Source organism: Phodopus roborovskii, unplaced genomic scaffold, assembly GCF_943737965.1.
Source record: "Phodopus roborovskii unplaced genomic scaffold, PHOROB, whole genome shotgun sequence".
NCBI classification, from domain to species: domain Eukaryota; kingdom Metazoa; phylum Chordata; class Mammalia; order Rodentia; family Cricetidae; genus Phodopus; species Phodopus roborovskii.
In genome coordinates, this window is record NW_026125648.1 from 2,901,836 (window position 1) to 2,924,945 (window position 23,110).

At 45.1% G+C, this 23,110-nt stretch overlaps 1 protein-coding gene across 2 annotated transcripts in view; it reads left to right on the forward strand.

Moving 5' to 3' along the window:
• The window catches only part of Tsc22d3 (TSC22 domain family member 3), a 60,134-nt gene extending 55,585 nt beyond the window's left edge, over positions 1-4,549 (forward strand). For both annotated transcript variants that reach the window (XM_051178022.1, XM_051178023.1), the window contains exons 3-4: positions 1,819-1,870; positions 2,959-4,549. In XM_051178022.1, coding sequence (XP_051033979.1) covers positions 1,819-1,870; positions 2,959-3,198 — 292 coding nt within the window. In that variant the 3' untranslated portion in view covers positions 3,199-4,549. The remainder of the gene's footprint in view (positions 1-1,818; positions 1,871-2,958) is intronic.
• Positions 4,550-23,110: the final 18,561 nt, after the last annotated feature.

Here is a 23,110-nt window from a genome sequence, read left to right on the forward strand (position 1 = left end):
GACCAAAGAGAAAAAAGTTTGCATCTGTGGTCACCCCATTGCTGTCTCCACAAGCCGTCATCTTTCCACATCCTCTGCCACCCATCTCATCAGTCTCTGTCACCCATCTGTCATCTCATCAGTTCTTGGGTAACCTTTCCCCATACACATACATGCATGCATAGATTAGTGTAGACCTGTGCATGTATCACATGCAGACCACCCATTATTCTCACATTTGCACTTGTCAAAGAAGAGATGAGTTGACCAGGTTCTGGAGTTTGTGCCGGGCTAGGTAAGCATCTGGCTAATACTTGCTGGACAAGTGCATTGCTGAGTGAGTGAACATACAGATAGAAAATTGTGTCCAAGGAAAGAGATTGGCTGATGGGGCAGTCAGCTGGAGAAAGTGAGATTCCTAATGGTGGGAGTAGGCATTCACAGAGTGTTAGGAGAGCATTGCAAAGCCAGTTAGAGCACATTGACTGTCACCCGGAAAGCTTATGAATGCAGGACCGCCCTCTACTGAATGCTTTCTATCTCCTACTAGAGTATTTCTTCTTTCTCTAGAAATGCACTCCACTTTGCTTTTTACCAGCCTCCAAAGTCCTCTTTGGAGATGCCAATTGGCACAAGAAAGTGCTGAACTGTTTACACTCCCTGACTAAGGTTCAGGGAGGGGGATGTGGTTTAACTGGGCCACAAAGCCCAATACAGTACTCATTTGCATGGCCCCTGACGCCATGTGACGCAGCCGGCTCCTCCTATATAAAGAACCAGGAGCCGAAATTATCTCTGAGTCTGGGTTGGGCTGGCAGCTGTGGAGTTTGTGACACACTTGGTGACACCCCTCGAGCCACTTCCCTTCAACTCCAGCTTGGAAGTGCCTGACTTGCTCAGGTTCTGCACTGCAGCCTTCCTCCTACTACTAGCTCCAGGGCCAGACTGCGGCGCCACAGCCTATCCCATAGCAGCGCGCCAGCAGCCAGGCACAGCTTCCCGGCAACTCGAATCATGAACACCGAAATGTATCAGACCCCCATGGAGGTGGCGGTCTATCAGCTGCACAATTTCTCCATCTCCTTCTTCTCTTCTCTGCTTGGAGGGGATGTGGTTTCCGTTAAACTGGATAACAGGTAACTACTAGTCCGAGCTCGAGCGCTGAATCAAGCCATGGAGCCAACGGGCTGGGCTGCGAGGTGGATCTCAGAGCTAGCTAGTCTTGCACTGGTCCCTGTTCCCGCGGTGTAGCATCCTGGGAAGGGGCGGGGGTAGGGGACGCAGTGGGGGGGGGGGTCACCTCCGCGCTGGGATCCTCTGGTGGAGCGTCCCTGCGGCTGCTGCGTGGTGAGAACCAGCAGCTCCCTCCGAGAAGGCAGGGGGCCGCGACCTAGGCAGGTCTAGGGCAGGCTGTGCATGGTCTGGAAGAAGGCTGGAAGCTCCTGAATAGAGAAGGAATTCCTAGCTGGGTTCGGAGATCGGTAGGTTAGCCCGGAACCTTTGGGGCCCACAGCAGGAGCTCCCCTCACCCCCCCCCCCCGGGCGTGCACTCTATTGTTTGCAAATCGTCTGAAAGCAGGCCGCTTAGGCCTGGGCGCCTCAGAAACCGCGTGGGGCTCCAATCCGTTGGAACTCAGGGCGGGGCCGAGCAAAGCTAGCCGGGGTTAGAGAAGTACAGCTTCCTGCAAGGGTTGAAGAGGGACCTAAACACTAAAGGGCCTGGAACTCAGGCCAGGGAGACAAGAGAGAGGAAGACCCTAGGCAGATGGAGGACTTCGGCCACAGCTGCCTTGCACTTAAAGAGTGAGTAATGGGTGGTTTTGCTTTTTGTCTTGGCAGTGCCTCCGGAGCGAGCGTGGTGGCCCTAGACAACAAGATTGAGCAGGCCATGGTGAGTGGCATCACAGTGTCATTACTGTCCCTGGACTCAGCTGCAGCTTATGTAACTTTGGGCAGGTCTGAGGGGGTGGACGGAAAAGCGTTTAGCCAGGACCCTATGGAAAGTTACTATCAGCTTCCCATCTTCATTGGAGACTTTAAAGTACAACCATAGGGTTGCCTTTTAGGACATTTCCAGTTTACCTACCCTTGCTACACTACCACCCTTTTAACTCCTCGACCCCAGGGCTTTGCAGCAGCTTCTGGCTCCCTCCTGAATGGTGCAAGGTGAGAGCTGTGACTCTTGGATCTGTCTGTCTCCTGCAGTTGTCAGGGGCCTGAGCTCATTGGATGCAGTTGCACTGCAGTGCCTCTGCAGATCTTGGGCTGGGGTCAGGAGTGGGAGGAAATAGAAAGCAAAGCACCCCACCCTTTTGCTGGCCTGCTTCTTACTAGGTGGAGGTCACCAAAGAGCCAAAATGCTGCAGAGGCTTGGGACTTTTGCAGTGATGAGCTCCTCAGCTGTGCTGTAGAGCTTAATGTCATAATTCCCAATCCTTCAGTAACTTCAAAGGGTATAGCAAGCTCTGTCCCTTCTCCAGAGCAAGGTTCTTGTGTCCTATTTGAGTCTGCAAGACAACTGTGACTCAATATACTGGGTGTGTGCAGGGGAGAAAATGCCACAATAGGTGGCATCTTTAGGAGATAATTTCATATTATTGTCGAATGTTTATAAAGCAAATCAACAATATGCAGTACACTGTAGGCTTTCCCAAGATTTGTGACAACATCAGGACAAACTAAGAGAGGTTAACAGGACAAACTAAGAGAGGTCTTAACCTAGTTAGACTTGAAAGTCTTTAGTAATTTGGAGGAACAAAGTTAGGCTCCCAAGCCTGGCATGGCGCACGTCCTGCGACTCTCCTAACAAGCATCTTGAGTGTGTCAGAGCACAGGACATAAAAAATTGAGCTTCAGACACAATATGCTATGTGACGGTTGCATGATGTTGGCATAAAAACCTGTGCAGCAGATTGATGGCAGGGTGACAGTGCTGCTGAGTGGCCATGATGGCTAACAAATAGATTTGTTACATGACAGGATCTAGTGAAGAATCATCTGATGTATGCTGTGAGAGAGGAGGTGGAGATCCTAAAGGAGCAGATTCGTGAGCTGGTGGAGAAGAACTCCCAGCTGGAGCGTGAGAACACCCTCCTGAAGACCCTGGCAAGCCCGGAGCAGCTGGAAAAGTTCCAGTCCCGGCTGAGCCCTGAAGAGCCAGCACCTGAAGCCCCAGAAACCCCAGAAACCCCAGAAGCCCCTGATGGTTCTGCAGTGTAAGTGGCTCTGTCCTCAGGGTGGGCAGAGCCACAACTTGTTCTACCTAGTTCTTTCCGGTTTGTTTTTTGGTTCCCCAAGCGTCATCTCATGTGGAGAACTTTACACCTAACATAGCTGGTGCCAAGAGATGTACCAAGGACACGGCCATCTGGGTCCACTCCAGTGACAGACCCCTGACAAATAGCAGGTCTCTGGAAACTGAGTTGCATGGGGCCTAGTAACCCCAAGCCAGTGAGCCTCTCATGGTACCGGGTCCAGGGCCTTCCAGGACCTGGGCAACTTAGTTACAGCTGGCAAAGGAGAAAGTAGTTTGAGATGTAATGCCAGTGTGCTCCAGAAAGTATAAGGGGTCTGTTTTTCATTTCCATGGACATACATCTTCCACAGCTTCATCTGACAACTGTTCTATGAAGAAGCCACTTGTGTTTTAGGCAGAGGCAATCTCTCTCTTCTCCTCTGATTTGCTCAGGCAGGGGCAGAGATGGGAGAGATTGAGCCAAGTCAGCCTTCTGTTGGTTAATATGGTATAATGCATGGCTTTGTGCACAGCCCAGTGTGGGATTACAGCTTTGGGATGACCGCTTACAAAGTTCTGTTTGGTTAGTATTGGCATAGTTTTTCTATATAGCCATAAATGTATATATATACCCATAGGGCTAGATCTATATCTTAGTGTAGTGATGTATACATACACACACACATACACCTACATGTTGAAGGGCCTAATCAGCTTTGGGAGTACTGACTGGTCCCTTACCTCTTAAAGCTAATTTTTTGACTGTGCTAACTTACCAAATTGATCCACTTTGTCATTTAGATTAACTAAGAGTCAAGATATAAGGGAGGGAGAGGGGGACCAGCCTCACAATGCGGTCACAGATGCCTTGCTGCTGCAGCCCTCCCTCATCTATCCACTGAAGACGTGTGAAGTCCTCTTTTGAATGCCAAACCCACCATTCATTGGTGCTGACTACATAGAATGGGGTTGAGAGATGATCAGCGTGGACTTCACCTTTTTGTTTGAGAAAAGTTTTTTATTTGTTTTTGTTGTTAGTTTTGTTTTTGTTGTTGTTTTGGGGTTTTTTTTGTTTTTATTTTTTATTTTTTGTGGGAAACTTTGGGATTAATCAAAGTATGGAGTCCTGTGGTGGACAACAGGAATAAGTAGTTTTGGTCCCTTGGGGGTGCTGGGAGATGTACCCAGGAAGTTTGTGTAAGAAGGTTCTGTGACAGTGAACACTTTACACATTCTGACACCTTATCCTGCTGTATGTCTTCAGGATTTGGATTTTGATTTTTCAGATGTAGCTTGAAATTTCAATAAACTTTGCTCTTTTTTTCTAAAAATAAACTTGGTGTCTGTTGTATATGTAAACTGGGTCGGCACTTGATAAAAGCAAAATGTTTTGCTAGTGTGTCCATTATTTGTTGAACATGCCAGTGGGGCCAGACCTAAGCTGTATCCATGAGGGTATGTCATCCACATATTCTTTATGAAGAATATGCTTGTGCTCTTATAGCTCTCTGTCCACCACACAAGGAAGCTGAGACTCAACAAGTTTATGTAAATTGTCCAAAGTCACACAGCTCTTATAAAAACTTGGACTCAACTTAACCTTCCTACTCCATCCTGCTCTTTTATATGAAAGCTACAGAATGAATGACTATTAACACCCCACTTGAGCTTGAGGGGAAATTTGGAAAAATAACCCCCAAGAATGCTCTCAAAGAAACAGGTATGGTATATTTCTAAACAGGTATGGTATATTTCTGTAGGAACAAGAGATGAGCCAAGTTAACACAGGTGGGGCTCTTCCTGCTTCTGAAGTCTGTCACTCTTATAGTGCATTCTAAAAATCTACTTGGAACCCTTGATCTTGACAAAGTAAAAGTACTTTAGTAAGAAAAGGGAGACTGTGTGAGGTGGCAAAGCTGCATTCTTTTAGTCTGCATTTCCCACCCCACCCAAAGAAAGATACCTTCAATTCCTACTTCTCCACCAATCCTGGGAGTTCTCTCACAACATCCACCAGTGGTGTGGGCAAAATCTATTTCAGCTTCCCTCTGCACCTCTTGAAGGCTACTTACTACCTCCCTTTCCTACCCATATTTCTTTGCAGTTTGTCTGACTATTGAAGAACATTTAGTGTCTCTTCCGCCGCATGCTCATCTGGACTTAATTCTGGCCCAATTGTAAGTTTACATAGGGAGTTTCCCCTATGCCAGCCATTGCATTTAATCTGGGCTTCCTGTAGAACACACAACTATTACTTAGACACATGCGATTGAACAGAGCTTTCATTTTTCTTAAATCATAAGCCTCAAAAATGACCAAGATGACTTGGCCCAGTTACTACCCAAATTAAATTAAAAGGACATGCCTCCTTCTCTGTCAAATTTGCACATATTGGCCTGTTTTTCCCAATTGTCAAAAACATTTTCCTAATTTTGCACATCTCTGTTGGCTGGCCTCCTGAGCCCCATTTTCCCTACCTAATTTGAACCTTGCTACTCAGGATGCCAAGTGCATTGTGCACACCTGTCAATTTGCTCATGATGTGCCAAATACACAGCTGCTGGCATAGATACAAACTGGGGGCTATCACCCTGTCAGCTTTCAAGCACCCATCCCTCATCTGACCTGGCTTTCTCAATCCTCATTCCCAAGCCCTTTCCCTATAAAACAAGGCCAGGGACTTTTGGACTATTCAGTACACCCATAGACTTCACACCCCTGTTTTCTAGCTGAAAAATAACAGATGAATAAAGGAAGGTTTAATCCACAGTATTACAAAGACTGGAAGGTGGGAGTGGAGGCAGGTGGGGAAAGAGGGTGTGGTATACATGTCTGATATAATCTCAGTAGGTGAGAGGTGGAGGCAGGCAGACAAGAATTTCAGGGACAGCCTAGGGTCCCCTTGTCTCAAAGGGGAGAGAGCGTGAGGAAAGGAAGAGGTCTGAGTGGGAGGGGGAGTGAGGAGGGGCAGAAAGTTGCCCATCAAACCCTCTGGTCAACAAGCACTTTTTGTACAAGAAAGGGGAAAAAACTTGTCCCACAGTCACTTAGTGGTAAAGAGAACAACTTTGTTCCCTAGGCAACCGGGCCTAAACAGAGACAAACAACTGCAACCTCGGAGGCCACAGTGGTTACTAGACCAGATAAGAGGAACTTTAGAGGTTTGTTATTCACACACAGGAGCAACTCTTTGTTATTGTTGCTCCATACAAGGAGCAGAAAAACATCACTGGTGGGCTTTCATGGCTTTTGAAGTTCTAGCTGCAGCTGGTCCCAACAGACCCAGAACACAACAATGAGACTTGAAGCAGTAATCTTTTGCTTCTGGGCATGCCAACTTGCTGGGTGAACTCTGATCTACTGTCTCATCGATCTTCCTGGCAGTCCTCCTGGTATGATCATAGAGCTCTGCTCTGTAACCCTCCTGGAGGCAAAATTGTGTTTCCTCTCCTTATGAAAAAGGCAGTTATGGTTTAGCTCCATTAAACAGACCAGAAAACTGAGAGGCAGAGGGCTCTGTGTAGCTCCCAGAGTTCCCACTGGCCTCAGGATACAGCAGTTTCCCCTTGAAATGTCAAAACTATTCTCAGACCTCCCTCAAGTCCATAGTAGTTAAACTTTGAATCTTTGCTGACAACAACAGAGAAAAAGGAGGAGATGAAGGAGGAAGCAAAGAACAAAATTATTGAATTCAGTGTGGCTTTTTAAAGAATTGCTTGTATTTATCCACAAAAGCAGAGACATTCATTTGAATACTAGAACAGTAGGTTTAGTTACACACGCACAGTGGGACCACATGACTTACAGAAAGGGGCTGCCTTGGGTACAAGGAGTAAGGCCCCCTGGCACAGGACAAGCACAAAGGAAGCATCTTGGGAGGGAGGCCTCCTGGAGAGCCAGTGGGGACTGACTGGAGGAGGAGGCAGGGCCATTTGCACCTGGAGTATAGAAAGACAGGAGAAAGCACACAGGAAGGAAACTGCAGAGCCCACTCTCCTGGGGGGATGTTTTGAAGTTGTACTAGCATCATCATGCTTTTTCTAGAAACCTTTACTTTCAAATCTTACCTTTTCTCCTCCTAGCAGGCCAATTACAGATTGAGAGACAGCCCAGTCCCTGGGAGAGGGATACAGACAAACACACTCAGACCCAAACACTGAACATTTAAACACCCCCAGCCCTGGATTTGTCAAAGTCAAGGCTTTACCAGGGACTCTATGAGCTCGATATTCCAAGAAGAAATGGTTTCTAGAAAGGAGCTGGCTGGACGAGGTAAAGATCACAATCATACTGTCACTTACATGACAGTTTATGTCACACACCTCTATAAGCAATTTTATTGACTTTTTAAATTGTCTCCACAAGCCTATGAGGTATGTCCTATTAAAAATCCCTGTTTGGGAAGGCTGGGGAGATAGCTCAGTGGTTAAGAACATGGCTGCTCTTCCAGAAGACCTGAGTTTAATACCCAGTACCCACATGGCAGCTCACAATTACAATGCAGAAAAAAAATAAATGAATTATTGTTCTTTTAAAAGTCCCTGTTTAGACACAGTGTAGTTCAGTGATAGAGAGCACAGCCAGAACAAAAAAAAAAAAAAAGGTCCTGGGTTTAATCTCCAGCTGAATGCCACCAATAATAAACATTTTAATTTTACCAATGAGAAAATGAGAACACTAAGTAAAGTACAAAGAAGTTAGGTTCCTTGGCCAAAGCCATATAGCTGGTGCAAGGCAAATCAGGGATATAGAGGAGGTGAGATGGATGCCTGAAGAAATGGGATGAACCACCTCAATAGTTTTCTTAATTTCTCCCATGTAGTGTAATGTTTCACGTCCAAATATGGGTACAACATGGAGAGTTGGAAAGGGAAAGGAAATAAGTCCAAACTAGCAGAGGCTACCATATTTAAAAAAAAAAAAATCAGTGAGGTGGGGAAAGACAGGAGTGCAGAGAGAAAAAGAAAAGGGCAGGAAGCTGGCTTGGCAGGCCACAAGCCAAATGCCTTTATATAGCATCTTAGAGGTCTCAGGAAATTTCTGAGTAGGGTAATGGTGTGAAGCAAGAATTATTTGTAGATGATGGGTTCTGGCAACTAGAGAGGCTGAAACAGGCAAGGGATAATGGTGGACCAGCTGCTGTACTAATCCAGGTGTGGGTGGGGTGATGAGGGCCAGCCCAGGGAAGGGTGAAAACAGAGGTCACAGAAGGAAAGGACAAAGCCAATACACGGCAGTTATTTCTCAAGGGTAGTCTGTAATCCACCTCATCAGGATTCCCCGGAAGTTCAAAATGTAGGTTGCAGCTCCACACACACAGGCTAAAGAGCCTGCATATGTCACAAGTCCATGTTGCTGATGAGACAATTTGCCTTGGGACACTTCGAGGATCTTCTAGCAGGTGAAAAGTTAGTATGACCTAGTAGCAAAATGAGTCAGGTAGAGAGGAGATAACAAAGTAGTCTAGCTCGAAATGACAAGGGGACTGATTTGGGGTGGGTAATTTTTGTTTTGTTTTTGTTTGTTTGTTTGGTTTGTTTTTTTGAGACAGGGTTGCTCTGTATAACAGCCCTGGCTGTCCTGGAACTCACTTTGTAGACCAGACTGGCCTCGAACTCACTGACATTTGTCTACCTCTGCCTCCCGAGTGCTGGGATTAAAGGTGTCCACCACCAGCACCGCCTTAGGACTTCAACCAATTTTTTAAATTATATAACTCAAGATGATCAAGAAATTAAGATGCACTGCCTCCACTTTTGAATACTAGGATCACAGATATGCAACACAAAATCCAAATTTAACCAATTAAAATTATTTATTCATTATATGTGTATGGATATTTTGCCTGCATGTATGTCTGTGTACCACATGCATTCCTTGTCCCCGAGGAGGCAAGAAAAGGGCATGAAATTCCATGGAACTGGAGTTACAGACAGCTGTGAACTGCAATGTGAATGCTACGAATTGAACCTGGGTCCTCTGGAACAGCGGCCACTATTCTTGGTCCTTTGCCATCTCTCCAGCCCTGTAACCATTTTTCCTTTTAGATGAAGATTTTCCTTCTAAAGATTCTAAAGCAGCCAAGACTAAAGGGTTGAGCCACCCAGGCCTTCTATCATTTTAACCAATTTGGAGGTGAACATTCAGACTGGCATGCAACCATGACTATATCCCCAGAATGTAGTCAATATCCTAAGATGGTACGGTGTCCCCAGGAAACACTCACTCCACCTTCCTCCCACTCCCGCCATGAAAGTGTTGTATCTAGAAGATTGAAAAGACTTTTCTGAAAGAACAAGAATTCTAATTTGCATTTCCGGCTGAGCTAACAATATTTGCATATGGAAAGACCCTCCACTAACTGTGTGGACAGTAGCCTGTGAAGGTCAGAGCTGGAACACATGATATGCTCATGTCTGCATGTCATCGGAGCTGAAATGCTGAAGTCATGTGAATGGACATAAAGTCACCACCTAGGGGAGTAATGGCTGCAGAGAACAAACAGAAAGCCCAGGAGGGAACCAGTCCGGCTGTGACGCAAGAGCTGGGGAAAATACTGCTTGTTGACCAGCTCTCATGTTTACTTTTTGATCCATTCTTTCTGATCTTTCTTCTTCAGCAGCTTTATCACAGCCCCGGCATCCCATAAAACTGAACATACCCCTAAAGGTCACTTTGAGGAAGACTGAAGCAAGTGGGTGTTCCGGGAAGAGGCAGCCAGGGGTTCTGAGCTTCAGTCCTTTCTTGTCTTTCCCCGGGGCAGCTATTTCATGGTGGCTTGGCATTGGCTTCTCTAGACCTCAGTTTCACATGCTGCAAAACAAAGTGCTTCCATCAGGTCCTTTCTAAACCTGCTGCTCAGGAAGTCCAAAGACAAAGGAGCTCTCTGGCTGGCTGGAAGATTTGTAGGGATTACCTCTTTGCTCTTGGGGGGGGGGGGTCTCAGTTTCCCCTCCAGCCTCTACTTTCTATTTTTCATCATATCAAGTTCTTATCAAGTTGTTCAGTTAGCACGCCAGGTGGTGGTGGCACATGCCTTTGATCCCAGCACTTGGCAGGTAGAAGCAGGTGGATCTCTGTGAGTTCGAGGCCAGCCTGGCAGCCTGGTCTACAGAGCAAGTTCCAGGACAGAAAAGCTGCTACACAGAGAAACTTTGTCTCAAAACAATACAAAACAAAAATAACGACAACAAAAAACAAAAAGATATCTTTAGGGGGGTCTTACCTCCTTTCTATCTTTCGTCTTTCCTTCCTTTCTTCTTCCTTCCTTCCTTCCTTTGTGTTTTTCAACCTCGGGTTATGTAACAGAGGGCAATCTTGAAATTCTGATCCTCCTGTCTCTACCTGGAGGATGCTGGAATTAGAGGTGTGATTTACCATGCCTGGTTTATGTTGTTGTGTTGGGGACCAAATCCAAGGTTTCCTGCACCCTATCACTACTTCCCTAGCTCTCCACTGTATTTCCTAACAGCAGACAGGACAACTCTCAGAGCAATTGTTACAGGCTAGATTAACTTTGTACTTTAATCAACTAGGTTCTAAACTACATGGATCAGTGAAGACTATTTTGGGGAGAGTTCGAGATTAAATATATTTTAAAGACCTACCCATTATCCAGAAGGGTTGCGCCCACCTGGAATTCTAGGACATGAGATGGTGAAATATGAAAAGCAGCATGAGCTACAATGTAAATAAACTCTAAACTAGTCTGGGTTACACAATCAGACTCTGTCTCATAACCAAGCAAACAGTAACAAAAAGACTACATTACATGGCTCAGCCTCTGCCTCCTGGGTGCTAGGATTAAAGGCATGCACCACCACACCCTGCTAATCTCCAGGTCCTAAGTACCATTACCTTGTCTGTGACTCCAAAATCTCTATGTCTGGATTCAAGAATTCCCCTGAGCTTTTGGACACAAAAAGCTTTCCTTCTCAGTTCCTTTCATGTGTTTCACAAGGACATTGATACCTATAAGATCCATATCAAAATCTTGACTCTCTCCTCCACAGTTGTGGATCCTCAACTACACAGCTGTTCAAGTCTCCATCCTAGTTTCGCCACTCATATAAATGCATATACAGAGGGGGAAGGGAGCAGGGAGAGAGATTCCCTTCTTTCTAGCACCATAGCCTAAACCACCCTCACACAGCTTGTCACATCCTTACATACTGGGCTCCCTGCTTCCATGCTGGACCCTGTCCCTCTCAGGTAGCAGCTACAGCGAGCTGCCTTAATGCCAAATCAAATCATGGCCTTCCCTTGCCTGAAGCCTATCAATGGCTTATCTCCAGACTTAGATTAAAGTCCAAACTCCTTCTCAGAGCACACAGGCACTGCATGTTCTAGCCTCCCCTGACCTCTTGAGTCTCTCCACATGCCACTTTGCTGCTCTGACCAAACTCCAGTCCCACAGAACTCCCTCCTTCCCCCACTACTCACACACTTTGGATATATGCTTCTCTGTGAAAAACCATCCAGCAGACTATCAGCCCACTCTGCTCATCACAAAGTTACTTGGTCTTGCCTCATGGCTCTCTGTCTCTCTTAGATCTTTGCTCACTACTCTTTCCAAAGACATTGTCATTTCTTTCATGGCATTTATCCCAATTGCATGATTTACCGTTTTGTTTGCGTCCCTGGATAGGGCACCTCATCTTCAGGACTTAACACAGTATCTGACCCATGTCAATCAATAAAGAAATGCCTTGGTGTTTTGCATACTGTGGCCAGTGATGGAAGGTTGGGCAAGAAGGTGTGATGGGGGATATGATGTCCAAAACCTTTCAAATGGCACAAGTAAACCAGTCTGTTGATCATGTCAGCGATGAGACCGATGAACTGCTTCTTCTGTCAACAACTTTTAATTAAACTGGTTGTATGCATCTGTCAAGCAGCAGGCTCAGCACTGGGAATATGCTGTTGTAAACCTAAGAGATATTGTGCAGGATTCTAAATGGGTTACTGCAAAGGGAGACTGTAGATGTCCCCTCCATTGTCCTTTACAATAACTCAACATGTCTGCTTTTCTCCATCTCCAGGTGTTAACCAAGAAGCCTGGAGGTATTGGCCAAACCACATCTCTCTTGAAGAAAAATGCCCATTTTTCTAGGGTTGGCCTAGGTTTCTAGGGTTTCTAGGGTTGGCTCTAGAACCAAAAAAAAAAAAAAAAAAAAAAAAAAACAACAACCCCTATTGCTTTTAAATGATAGTTCACTTATCTCTGTCATTATAGAAGTCTGAAGATAGGCAGCCTAGGTGGGTGGATACAACATTCCTATAAAGTCACCAGTGACTCAGAGTCCTTCCAAGTTGCTACTCACCATAGTTACCTAATTGTTTCATTGTCCAGAAGGGCTGTTCATGTGCTGGCTAGTCTATCTACACCAAAGGCGAGGAAAACCGCTCCTGGCTTCTGAGAGCTTTCCCTAGAAGTAATGCATAACACTTTTGCTTCCATCGCACTAGCCAGAAGGTGATTTGCCCACCCTTAGTTATAAGAGAGGCTTTCCTTGACTGATCACACTGTGAGCACTGAACATATCCACATTTGCACCAGAGAACACAGACATTGGAGAGGCAGCAAGTATCTCTACCCTCAGGTACTTAGAGACACCAAAACATATAATGAGGGTAGGGAGAAGGGAAGAGGAGGAGAGCATAGAAAAGAGCTTCACAGGAACATCTGGAACCACTACCTCCCTCACTGCTTACATTAGTGGGCCTCAGCAGGCTTAGAGGCATTGCTATGTGCCTGGGCAGCCCAGTAAGTGGCACAGACTCCTAGGAGGAGAAGTCTGTCCTGCTATGGAATAGGTTTCCAGAAGGCTCATGTAGTAAAAAAGGGCTCAGAAGGTGATCAGAGGAACTTTAGAAACAGGGATCCCAGACTATCGTGTTAAATGTCTTTCCATAGCCATCTTTAAAATAGTCAGCTCTTGGCCAGCAGTGGTGGCACACACCTTTAATCCCAGCACTCAGAAGGCAGAGGCAGGTGGATCTGTGAATTCGAGGACAGCAGCCGGCTCTGCAGAGGGAGTTCCAGGCCAATGGGGATATACAGAGAAACCCTGTCTACAAAAATAATAATAATAATAATAATCAGCTCTCATCCCAAAGTTAATTATTCAAATCAGGAGTTCCACAAAAAAAAAAAAAGCCTCTTCATTTTAAGATTTTAAGGCTGAGAGAGCCCTGGAGAGTCATCATACCCTATCTTTTTCCATCCCCACCCCCACCTTCACACTGCAGTCTCCTGCAGGACACATGCGTTGTGTGGGGATGCTTCAGGGCAATGTTTTCCCTGAGACTGTAGCCCTTGCATTTCTGTGCATTAATTTGTGAGATGGGGTCTTGCTATGGAACCCAGACTGTCTTTGATCTTGACATTCTCTTTCCCCACTTTCTCAAGTGTTGGGAGGGAAGGCCAAGACTGCCACACCAGACCCATGCCCTGCAGGAATGTAGCTTTCTTTCAGGTCTTAAGGCTTTCCTCTGTGTGTGTAGATGAACACATTACACAATAACACCCAGTTCCCCAAACCTAGGAGTACAGATACATTTCAACATTCTTGGACCTTGCTGAAGAGCAGTTACTACCACACAGAGGACATGGAAACTGGGTGCTGTGGAAGGCCTGGTTGGCCCCTATCATCCCCTTATGTCATTCCCTACCTCAGAAGCTTCAAACCTGCAAGAGAGGTAGAGACAGATGTTTCTTTCGCCTTTAGAAAAAGGCAAGGGTGATGTGTGGTGGTGCACAACTGTCATCCCAGTCCTTGGAAAAGTGAGACAGGAGAATCACTGTAGCTCTGAGCTGGGCTACATGTGAGTTTTAGGCCTGCTTGGGCTATGTAGTGAGACCTTGTCCCAAAAGAGAAGGGGAGAAGGGAGAGGAGGAAGGAAGAAAAGGCCAGGGTCAGGCATGGAACCAGCACTCTAGAAGGTGAAGCAGGTAGATGGTGGATTGCAGGCCAATCTGGGGCTCAGAGGGTGTGTGTGTGTGTATGTGTGTGTGTGTGTGTACTTGTGCAAGTGCTCAAGTGCATGCAGGCACACACACGTACACAGGTCAGGGGCTCTTCAGTACTTTGTCACAAGGGATCCTTATCTATCTCTTCTACCTCCAATTTCCCCTGCAGGGCCCACAGCTTAGACCTGTCTAACATCCCTGTCCTACAGCCTAGGAAATGGGACACACCAGGGCAATGTTACAAAGGGCTGGAGAAACTAGGATTGCAAGAAGGCATTTGTCCTGCCTCTGGGCATGGCCCTTTCTGGTGCCAGGCCTAGCTATGGAAGTTTGTCACCTGACCCCGTCTTTCCAGTGAGCAAGAATTACTCAGGCAGAACCAACTCCCGCCCCTCCCTTGAATGCTGAACATTCTGTTTTTTGCCCTTAGGAAGAAACTGGTAAATAACTACATTCTCTCCTCCCAGTTGCAACCCCCCCCCCCCCGCCTTCTTTACAAAATCAAGGAACTGGGTCATGTTACATAAGTCTGTGTGGTTTTGATGGGCTGAACATCAAGCTTCAAATTGTTGTCCCACACACATGTTGGAGCAGAGCCCCTGTTCTCCTGGGTAACATAAAGGGAAGTTACTGAGTTCCAAAGTTTGGTGAGTTGTTTTTCCATACACTTCAGGCCAGCTAAACTCACGTGGCCATGTAACTACACCGACAACTCGCCTAGACAGGCACCCCACGGTGAGATGGGCAGGGGGACTTCCCAGAATCTGCTATCAAAGTCTCAAGGCTGAGGCCCTCTTCCCGTGGAGTCAGCCATTCCATCATGCATTTGTTCAGTGGATAAATCCTTAGAGAGAACCTCTTGCATCCTGCATGCGTGGTTCATGGGCAGGTAAAACTCCTGAACTCTTGTGGCTCAAATTGTAGTGGAGGGAGGCAGGCAGACAAAAACAGAAACAAGTAAGAACAGCATCAAGGGTTAAGGAAACCAAGGCTGGGTGGGAAGAAGTGGTCTTCCCTAGATCATATAGCCTTGTGATGTCCAGCGTCTTTTTGTCACCGGACATATACTGTGTGTTGAGCATTTAGTGTCAGGCCCTGAAGACAGAAAGTGAGTCAAAGAACCAGGTATAGTGCTGCACAACTGTGACTACAACACAGAAAAGGCACAGCAGGAAGATTGGGGTTTGCCGGCTGCATAGTGAGACCCTGCTTTTCAGAAAGATAAATATTTCTGTTCTTGCAAAACTATAATATAATCAGGGAGGCAAACTGAATAAACACACACACAAACACACACACACACACACACACACACACACGGGGGAGGGGGTTCTAGTATGGCATAGGAGGAAGTTAGCTCAATGGGTAAGAGCACTTGCTGCACAAGCATTGAGAACTTAGGTTTGGGTCCCCAGGACTCCTGTAAAAAAAAAAAAAAAAAAAAAAAAAAAAAAAGCAGGATGTGGCCATATGCATTCCTGTAAGGCCAGCTCTGTGGGGTGCAGAGATGTGAGAATCATTGGTGCTTGCTGGCCAGCCAGTCTCATGAAAACACAACAAAACAGCAAGCTCCAGGTCAGTGACAGACCCTGTCTCCAGGGAGTTGTTGAGAGGGTGCTAGAGCAAGACATGACTTTCTCTTCTGGTTTCTGTGGATGCAAGCATGTGTGCACACCCCAATATGGACAAAGTCTCCATATAGTCATAACAAATACAAGGCTGGAAAAACTCAAACTTTAACACACACACACTCACACATTCATGAACCTCTCTCTCTCTCTCTCTCTCACACACACACACACACACACACACACACACACACACACACACGGGGGGGGGGAAGCTATCTTCCTCTTCCTCCTTCTCTGCTTCTTATTCTTCTTTTGTGTTTTGAGACAGGGTCCTGCACACCCCCAGGCCAGACTCAGTCTGTGTTTGTGCTGAAGATAACCTTGATAACTCCTGATCTCTTTGTGACTAGTACTATTACAGACGAGTGTCACCAGCCTAGTTAGTCAACAACACTTAAAATTCACAGGGAAAACTACCTCCAAACTTAAAAAGAAGGACAACTTGCTGGAACAACAACAAAACCCTTTGCAGAGGCCAGTGCCAGGTCAGAAAACTCTGGACTGGAACTGACAAATTGCTGGAGGCTGTGGACAAGCCTGCGAGTTAGTTACACATTGCCGGTGCAATCCTGCCCTGAGTAGCAGCAGACATTTGTTTTACCTCCAGGAGCTCCAACAGCTCACAGCCAATATCAGAAACACCCCACCAGGCTTCTGGAAAGGGGGTGGAGGAGAAAAGAACACATTCTGAAATATGCCAGAGCATTCTGTTCTTCTTTTGAAGGCCTCAGGAAAAGCAATTTTACTAGAACGTAACCTGCTGACGTGACATCAGAGCCCAACCAACCTTGGGGAATGACATACTCAACCCCAGCTCTTTGGGCCTCCCACATAGATGGGGCATGTATGTGTGAAGGATGGGGGTGGGTGGGAAGAATGCGGATGGGAGAGTCAGTTCCAGCCTCCTCCAGCTAGTCTATCCTGCCAGAGCAGCACAGGGATTGAGGCACACTGGAGAAAATCATAGTTGTGGAGCCCAGTCCCAGATGATGAATCCACAACACAACACCTGCACCTGAGATCAATGAATATTGCAGAACAGAGAGCAACAAGATTATAAGAGCCAGAGGAACAGGGCGTTAGGAATAATGTGGAGTGGGTTGGGACCACGAATGCCAGATCTCGGTTCCACGCTGGGACCACGAGGATCGAGATCCCGGGGAGGGTGATGGATGGCCGGTGGATGGGGAAACAAAGACCTGTAGACTTGACTTATATTGAAAGTTTTATTGAGTGGAAGGTGGGAAACAGAAAATGTCCTGTCTGCCCCAGGGGATCAACCGAAAAGAGATGGTAAGTTGGGGGGGGGGTCCTGTCTTTTAAAGGGGTCCTTTGCACTTGCGCACAGACTTCACAGCCATGGACCCCTGGGCTGACCAGGGTACTGCCTGCGTGCTTTCTGCTAAAGGACAGGGGCAGGCCAGCATAATGCTTGAATCTTTATACAGGGGGTTTGCTACAAGATTGTGTCTCTTAACGAACGTCATGAAGCCGCGTCTATGAAGTCTTCTTCAACGTGGCTGCCTAAACATGAGCTGAACAAGGGAGACACCAATAGATAGGTCAAAAATAGACGGCTGAAGAGAGCTCACAAGACCTCATTCCTACATAAAGAACTACAGGCAACTGGGGAATGTTGAGAGCAGGAGAAGAGTCTTCCTCAGGGAAAAACACACAAAGTAGTTATCTAATATCAAATGGTCAGCCCTGAAAACATGCAAACATGTAACATTATACAGACTGAGCAGGCTATGTTTACAAATACACATGGGTGTACATACGCATAGATGCATGCAACAATGATTAATGAAAAAAGAGGCCATGGATTTGAATGACAGAAAGGGGGCTAGACTACATGGGAGGGACTGGATGGAGGGAAAGGAATGAGGAACAGGTCTGAGTTTAATGACCCTGAGTTTAATGTGTTAGATGTGATATGCCAAGGAGAAATGACTTCTTCATTCAGCTAATAAATTAACACTGTTTGAGAGAATTGTTATCATGAAAAAGTGTGTACAAAAATGAATCCAGGGCAGTGGTGGTGGAAGCCTTTAATCCCAGCACTGGGGAGGCAGAGGCAGGTGGGTCTCTGTGAGTTGGAGGGCAGCCTGGTCTACAGAGCAAGTTCCAGGACAGGTGGGATTGTTGCGCAAAGAAACCATGTATCTAAAAAACAAACAAATCCAGATGCACACCTTGCAACAATCACAAATGTATCTCAAATACAAACAACAGTAACCTGTAGTATAATATACAAGAATGGTTTCGATGTGTATCCAGTCTCTTGACATTGTGACAACATGTTACCCATGGAGTTCATGCTGAAGAATTGTACAATAGAGTTTCATAACTACTGACAAAATCTCATTTTGCTTTAAGTAAGATTATGACTTTTGGGTTGGGCTGTCTCTGTAGCCATCACTACAGGCACAGATTGGGTGTGGTGATGACTTTTCATATGGAACAGCAAACATATAATCTGTGAAAGAAATAATTGATAAATGAAATTTCATTCGAATGAAAAGCTTCCAGGCATGATGGTGCATGCCTGTCTCCTCAGAACTGGAGAGGCTGAGGCAGAAGGATCACAAATTCAAGACTGGCCTAGGATACAGAGTGAGTTCCAGGTCAATTTCATTTGCATAGTGTAAATTTGTCTCATACACAGAGATGTGGGATGAGTTGTGGAAGGAAACGAAAGAAGGAGAGGTGGGGAGGGATGCAGAGAGAGAGAGAGAGGAGAGAGAGAATAAGAAAAAATACAGAACACCAAAACGCAAAAAAAAAAAAAAAAAAAAAAAAAACACCAAAAATAAAACAAAAACAAAAAACCAGAACACTGTGCATGTGTATTCTTAGGGGATTGGAAATTAACAAAAGAACAAAAGAATGAGGCACTAGTATTGTGGCCCCAATTTAGAACATTTATGAGCATTAGAAGCTGGTAAAGATGTGGAGCTACAGGAACTTTGATTCTTTGCTGGCTGGAAATGCAAAATGTAGGTACAATAAGTTTGGAAGAGTTGTGAGACCGAATTTATCACATGATTCAACAATAATACTCTTTAGTATTTGCCTAGATGACCTGAAAACTTACACCCATACGAAAAGATGTTTGAACATGTTTGCAACAACTTTATTCATCAGTGCCCAAACATGGAAGCAACCACGATGTCCTTGAGTAGATGAATGGACCAGTAAGTGGTAGTGGATTTTTTTTTCAGGTCTAAAAAGAAGCTGTTGATACTCAAGACAGAGCAGCAGTTCTCAACCTGTAGGTCTCAACTCCTTTGGGAATTGGATGACCTTTTCACAGGGCTCACATATCAGATACCCTGCCTATCAGATATTTACATTATGATCCGTAACAGTAACAAAACTATAGTTATGATGTAGCAAAGAAAATACTTGTATGGTTGGGGTCACCGCAACACGAGGGACTGTATTAAAGGGTGGCAGTAGTAGGAAGGCTGAGAACCAGTGACATAGAGGAACTGCAAGTGTTCTATGTGGAAGAAGCCAAAGTAAAAAGGCCAAAAGCTGTATGATCCTAACTATGGGACACTATGGCTACCTTAGAACGTCAGAGCTGGTGAAAATATCTAGGATTGCTGGGCGTTGGTAAAAAGGAGAAACAATAGGTATGATACAGACGATCTGAGAGACAATGAAACTATTCCATGTAATAATGTCATGGAACACACATAGCTCAACATTTGCTGATACCCATAGGAGACACACACCAAGTCTGAACCCTAAGGCAAGCTGTGGCCTTTGGGTGATGAGAGTGCATCAGTGCAGGCTCATCAATTTTAATGCATGTCCCCTTCTGTTGGGGACGTCAACAGTAAGTCATGGAGAGAGGCTATGAAATCATGAGGACTTTCTGTATTCTCTAATCAACTTTACTGTGAACCTAACACTGCTGTTAAATGTAATTTAAGTTCATTAACTTTTTCAGAAATGTGTACAGTTGGAGTTTGCAGGCACCTACAGACCATCTGCCCACTACACTTTATTTGGTGGCCAGAGCAGCTGAGGCTTGATAAATGGAAGGAGCTTGCCCAGAACAAATACAGCAAGTTCAATGTAGAGCCAGGGTTAAAATCGCACCATGCTGCCTCTCTGTTCTATATACGTCAGACTGCCACAAACCAAGAATCACCCCACTGTTTTCTGCTAGACAGTGATTAGTGTATGCTCTTATGAAGTCAAAAGACAGAACAATCAATGCCAGGCTTGGTGGTACACACCTGTAATCCTAGTGCTTGAAAGGCTGAGGAAGAATGATTAGGGTTCAAGGTTAGCCTGGGCTACAAAAAAGGAGACTATCTCAAAAACAAAACAAAGGCAAATCACAAGCAAGCCACAACAACCAGGCCCAATTTACATCTCAAGTTCTTCTAACTCTTTGGGGCTAGAGACAACTCAGAGGGTAGAACCAGGAAAAGAGCCAAAGGCCTTTCCCTGAGGCCTGTTCTCTGCCCCTCTGCTCCCAACGGAAGGCCAGAGCAGTCACACATTATAAGTCAACCCTTTATAAGATTGTAGTTATTCATTGTAAAGTTCAGAGGGTTTTGTGGGGGAGGGGGGTTGTTGCTTTTGTTGTTATTTCTTAGTTTGACAGAGGTTCTTGGCATGTAGCCAAGACTAGCCAGTATCTTCAGCTCCTTCTGCTTCCACCTTCCAATTGCTGTGGTTACAGATAGAAGCCAATACACTCTCTCAGTTCCTAAAATTACTGTAATTAACATACAATAATCCTACATATATGTGGAGGGCAGTGTAGCATCACAGTATATGTCAGTATGTGTAATAAATGATCAAATCGTGTACTTATCATGTCATTGTGATGGGAATGTGCAAATTCTTCTCTACGGCCAGACCTGATAGCACTTGAAAGGATCAAAAATGCAAGACCTGTTGGACTAGAGAATGAATTTAAAGCTAGTCTAGGCGATTTCGTGAGACCCTTTCTCAACTTTTTTTTTTTCAAGACAGGGTTTCTCTGTGTAACAGTCTTAGCTGTCCTGGCCCTTGATTTGTAGACCAGGCTGGCCTTGAACTCACAGAGATCCGCCTGCCTCTGTCTCCTAAGTGCTCGGATGAAAGATATACACCACCACCGCCTGGTTTTTCTCAACTTCTTTTTTTTAAAGGCCAAAATCTTCTTTTCTACTCATTCTGAAATCTACAATGACCGAGAACACCTTTATTTATGTTCAAGGTGCAAGCCACCAGCCTCTCCTGTCTGATAGCAGTGGTCACAGTAGCTTCCTAATGAACCTCATTGCTGTTCCCTCACCCTGTGCAATCCACACCATACACTTCTAGCCAGAGGAATTGCTGCAATATGAACTTGCTTGGATCTCCCCTCTTCTCAAAATATTCCTATGGCTTCTCATCGCCAATGAAATTCACACTCTGAGTCATTACCTTACAGCATGTCCAGGCCTCAGTCATGTCTGTCCCCTCCGGTAACTCTTCAAAAAAAAAAAAATACAAAAAACCTCCCACGCAATGCCCGGGTCACCTTACATGCCAAGCTGTTCTACTTCTGGGCCTTTGCTCATAACCATTCCACCTGGCAGTAATAATCTCTCCATTAAGGTCAGCCAACCTGGTGATAGCATACTCATTTTTCAAAACAGCAATAGAAAACTTTCCCAAAACTCCTCAGCTGAATCGACTATTCCCTCTAGTATACCATATAAATCAACACCAGAAATGCCTCTTTAGAGCCTATTATGTGTTGTTTTTCCCTCTTCGTGTAGGCAACCAATTCTATTAGTTTCTGGTTTATTCTTCTGTTTCTTTCTGCATAAATGAACAGCTTTGCATATATTAGATATAATGTATGTGTGCTGTATATATATACACATATACATATATATATATATACACATACATATATACATTTACTTATACTTCTTAGGAAAAAAGGAATGTCATGCAGGCACTTTTTTTGCACTTGTCTTTGCTTTTGTGATGTTAGCTCTAGACCACTGGGCTTCATATGTATGCTGGGCAAATACTGTACCACTGAGCTACCCCAGTCCCATACTTGTTAGTTTATAATGTATATATCTCAGGTGGATGTGGTGGCTCACACCTATAATCCAAGCACTTGAGAGGCTAAAACAGGAGGGTTGCAGGTTCTAGGCTTGGGCTACCTAGGAAGAGCCTATTATCTCAACATTACTTAATTACACAAAGAACGAACCTAGAAGTCCCTCCCTCCCAGTTCATAGGAAGTATCCGTATTATTTTCACACAGCTGTACAATACTCCGCTGTGGATATGCTGCAGGCTATGAAGTAATAACTCTGTCTCTAGACATTAAGAAATTTTCATAGTGTCGGGAACAGAACTCAGGGCCTCAGGAATTCAAGCCAAGCATTCTACCAACTAAAACTACATCTCCAGCCTCTTTCATTAATATTTTGCAATCATAAGCAACATTGCAATAGTTACCTTTGCACATGTGCATTTACAGACTATTGGAAATAGATTCCTAGAAATGGAATCTGTGGGTCAAAAGATACATGCACAGATAATTTTGTGAGATATCGTCAAATTCCCCTCCAAAGGGCTGAACAAATCTTCTTTTCCTTCCAGCACCATAAGAAAATCACCTCAGATCTTTTGAGAAGAGATTTTCTTAGAATATCCACCAGCTCCATTTCCCAGGCTGTCCTGTCTTTACAGCTAGTCTACAGGAGTGGCCCAGAAAGCCTCCTCGTGGACAGCCCTGCCCTGTCGAGCACTCACAGCTAGCATTTCACAAGAGCCACAAAACCAAGTTCCTAAATTTCGAGGAATATGTTTGCATATTTCATCTTTTACATTCCTTGTTGCGGAAAAACAAAGAAAAAGCAAATTATAGTGACTTGAAGTGAGAAAGGCAATGCATCCGAAGTCCATTAGCTTGGGAAAGATGGAAAGCAGTGCAAGGGAAATTTACTGCTTTTCCACACTCAACAAGTACCAATTTGGTTTGTTCAAAGGGCCATCATAAGCATCCATCTTATAAATAAATAAGCCATTCTATTGAGAAATATAATAAAGTCCTTTACTGTGCCGCAAGGATCACACAGCGCTTTCACACACATATTATCTCATTTGATCCCTACAGTGGAAACATCTACATAGGGACAATTGCATTGCTGGCTAATCTTTGATGTATATTAAATGGTTTGTGGGTTTTAAGTATGATAGGTCCACCCAGACTTCAAAGGGTTAACTAACGCTGAACTGGAAACAACCTGGACTTATTAAAGTCACAGTGTTGGA